Consider the following 2,699-nt stretch of genomic DNA (forward strand, 5'->3'; position numbering starts at 1 on the left):
ACTTGAGAATGAACAAGCAAACCCAAATCCTGTACAAAGTCTCACCTGTAGTTTTCTGAGCTGTTTGATGGCTTCATCTCTGGCCTTGTTGGATGCTTCTATTTGCCCCTCCAGGTCCTTGAGGTCCATCTCCAGCTTCTTCTTAGCTGCCACGGCCAGGGCTCTCTGCTTCCTCTCATCCTCCAGCTCTGCCTCCATCTCACGAACCTTGGTTCAGACAACAAGATATTACAGAGGGTTGAAAACGCCAAGTAAGTGATGAAACCTAGTGAAGTTTGGGTTCTAGCTTGCTCGGATGCAATAACGGTTAGGGTGAAGATGGATGGAAAGTACACAATGAGTCCATAAGTTAAAGTTTTTTACCATATATATCACCATATATGGTGATTATTTTCTCCGAACTGTTGGCCAAGCTAAATCAGCTGAGTTTCTATTAGAGGTCTGAATGTTACTCCCCAAAAATGGTCCTCTCAGCTTGTCTCTGTACCTGTTTGACCAGCGTCCTCTTCTTCTCCTCGTTCTGCTCGTCTCTGGCCTGCAGGTCCCTGTCGAACTGGGCCTTCATGGCCTGCATGTTGACCTCCAGACGCAGCTTGCCGTCCTCTGTGGCCTGCAGCTCGTCCTCCAGCTCCTCCAGCTGGGTCCTCATCTCTTCCACCTGCTGCTCCAGGGTGCGCTTCGATTTCTCCAGCTCATGGACCTACACACAGGGGGACGTAGAGAGACTGTCATAAGGAAGCAATCCCATAGGATTAGTCAAACAAATTCTCACACAAAGCAAAATTCTGAGGTGGGTGGACAGCGTTCTTTCAAAATTAAGTAATTTACAGAAGGCTTCATGTGTGTAAGGTCTCCAACAACGTTTAGGAACCACCACCAGCTCCTCTAACACAGGCATTCTCACTCATTCTGTGGTGGGTGGATTGGTGGCCATATTGGAAGAAACATACCAAAACCTGTACATGTTGGTTCTATCAATCCTCATTGGATGAGCCTAGCCAGGTCAAGGCTTAGGACTGGGTTGTATAAGGTATGTTAGAACCTTCAGCTCCTGTACGGGGGGTTTAAACTACGTACGCTCTTGCCCACGTCGTCCTTGGAGCTCATCAGGTCCTCCATCTCAGTCCTCAGCTGCTTGTTGAGCCTCTCAAACTCCTCCTTGGCCTCCAGGGCCTCGTCCAGAGCCCGGGCCATAGACAGAGCCTTGGTCTCCTTCTCCCTGGCCTCAGCCTCGGCCTTGTCACGCTCCTCAGCATAGCGGGTAGAGATGGTCTTCTCCTCAGCCAGGAGCTAACATAGAGGGAGAAGATAATGATGAAGAAGGATGGCAAGCAATGTCTTACTGGTAAGTTATGTTAATGAAGGCAATCATTGGAATAAAGAAATCACAAAAGCTCTGCCATTTCTTCATTAATGGCAGGTCTATTTTTATTTTGCAGAGAGGGGAGAAGGAGATAAGCAAAGGTGAGTGGAGGGAGAAAAGGAAGCGAGATAGAGGAAAGGATAGAGACAAATGGAGATGATACGATACCTGGTCGAACTTCTTCTGCTTCTTCTCCAGGTTCGAGACGATGGTCCTCTGGTGGTCCAGGTCCACCATGAGGTCGTCCAGCTCCTGCTGCAGGCGGGTCTTGGTCTTYTCCATCTTATCGAAGGCGGAGGCTTTTTCCTCCAGCCGCTGGCTGGTCAACTCCATGTCCTTCTGTAGCTTCCTCTTCACCTCCTCCAGAGACTCCAGGGTCCCCACGTCCTCATCCAGCTTCTTCCTAGACTCAAACAGCTAGAYAGAGAAGACAATGGTTTTCATATTATATATTTTTTCTATGGTTCTTACATGAGGAAATAAGATTCACAGCTTTGTGAGTGAGCATTTGATATACAGAAAATGACAGTGGTCTTTAAAAGAACACATTACTGATCTTAGTGTTGGGGAAGCTACTATGAAAATATATTTTACCAAGCTACCAATTACTTCACATTGAAAGAAGTTGAGCTACGTTAAAGCTACCCTTAAGACAAATATAGTTTCCTTAACTAAAGTGACTTTAAAAAAGTACTGTGCCTTGCAAAAGTATTCACCCCCTTTGGCGTTTTTCCTTGTTGCATTACAACCTGTAATTTAAATAGATTTTTATTTGGATTTCATGTACATACATGACATACACAAAATTGTCAAAATTGGTGAAGTGAAAAAAAAAACTTGTTTAAAAAGAAATCTGTAAAAACAAAAAACGGAAAAGTGGTGCGTGCATACAGTGGGGCAAAAAAGTATTTAGTCAGCCACCAATTGTGCAAGTTCTCCCACTTAAAAAGATGAGAGAGGCCTGTAATTTTCATCATAGGTACACTTCAACTATGACAGTTTAATGAAGATTATTTGCAAATTTAATGGTGGAAAAATAAGTAATCTATGGTCAATTAACAAAAGTTTATCTCAATACTTTGTTATATACCCTTTGTTGGCAATGACCAGGGTCAAAAACGTGTTTCACCAAGTTTCACAACACTGTTGTGTCGTATTTTGGCCCATACCTCCATGCAGATCTCCTCTACGAGCATTGATAGTTTTTGGGGCTGTTGCTGGCAACCACGGACTTTCAAACTCCCTCCAAAAGATCTTTCTATGGGCCGTTGAACTCTGGAGACTGGGCTAGGCCACTCCAGCCTTGAAATGCTTCTTACAGAAGCCAACTCCCTCT

At 44.8% G+C, this 2,699-nt stretch overlaps 1 protein-coding gene across 1 annotated transcript in view; it reads right to left on the reverse strand.

Moving 5' to 3' along the window:
* Positions 1-2,699, reverse strand: part of LOC111982307 (myosin-10-like) — a 108,726-nt gene that overhangs the window by 15,499 nt on the left and 90,528 nt on the right. The window contains 4 exon segments of the mRNA XM_070433794.1: positions 46-207; positions 488-700; positions 1,078-1,290; positions 1,532-1,780. Of these exon segments, the coding sequence (XP_070289895.1) occupies positions 46-207; positions 488-700; positions 1,078-1,290; positions 1,532-1,780 (837 nt within the window).

This window comes from Salvelinus sp. IW2-2015, linkage group LG21, assembly GCF_002910315.2.
Source record: "Salvelinus sp. IW2-2015 linkage group LG21, ASM291031v2, whole genome shotgun sequence".
NCBI classification, from domain to species: domain Eukaryota; kingdom Metazoa; phylum Chordata; class Actinopteri; order Salmoniformes; family Salmonidae; genus Salvelinus; species Salvelinus sp. IW2-2015.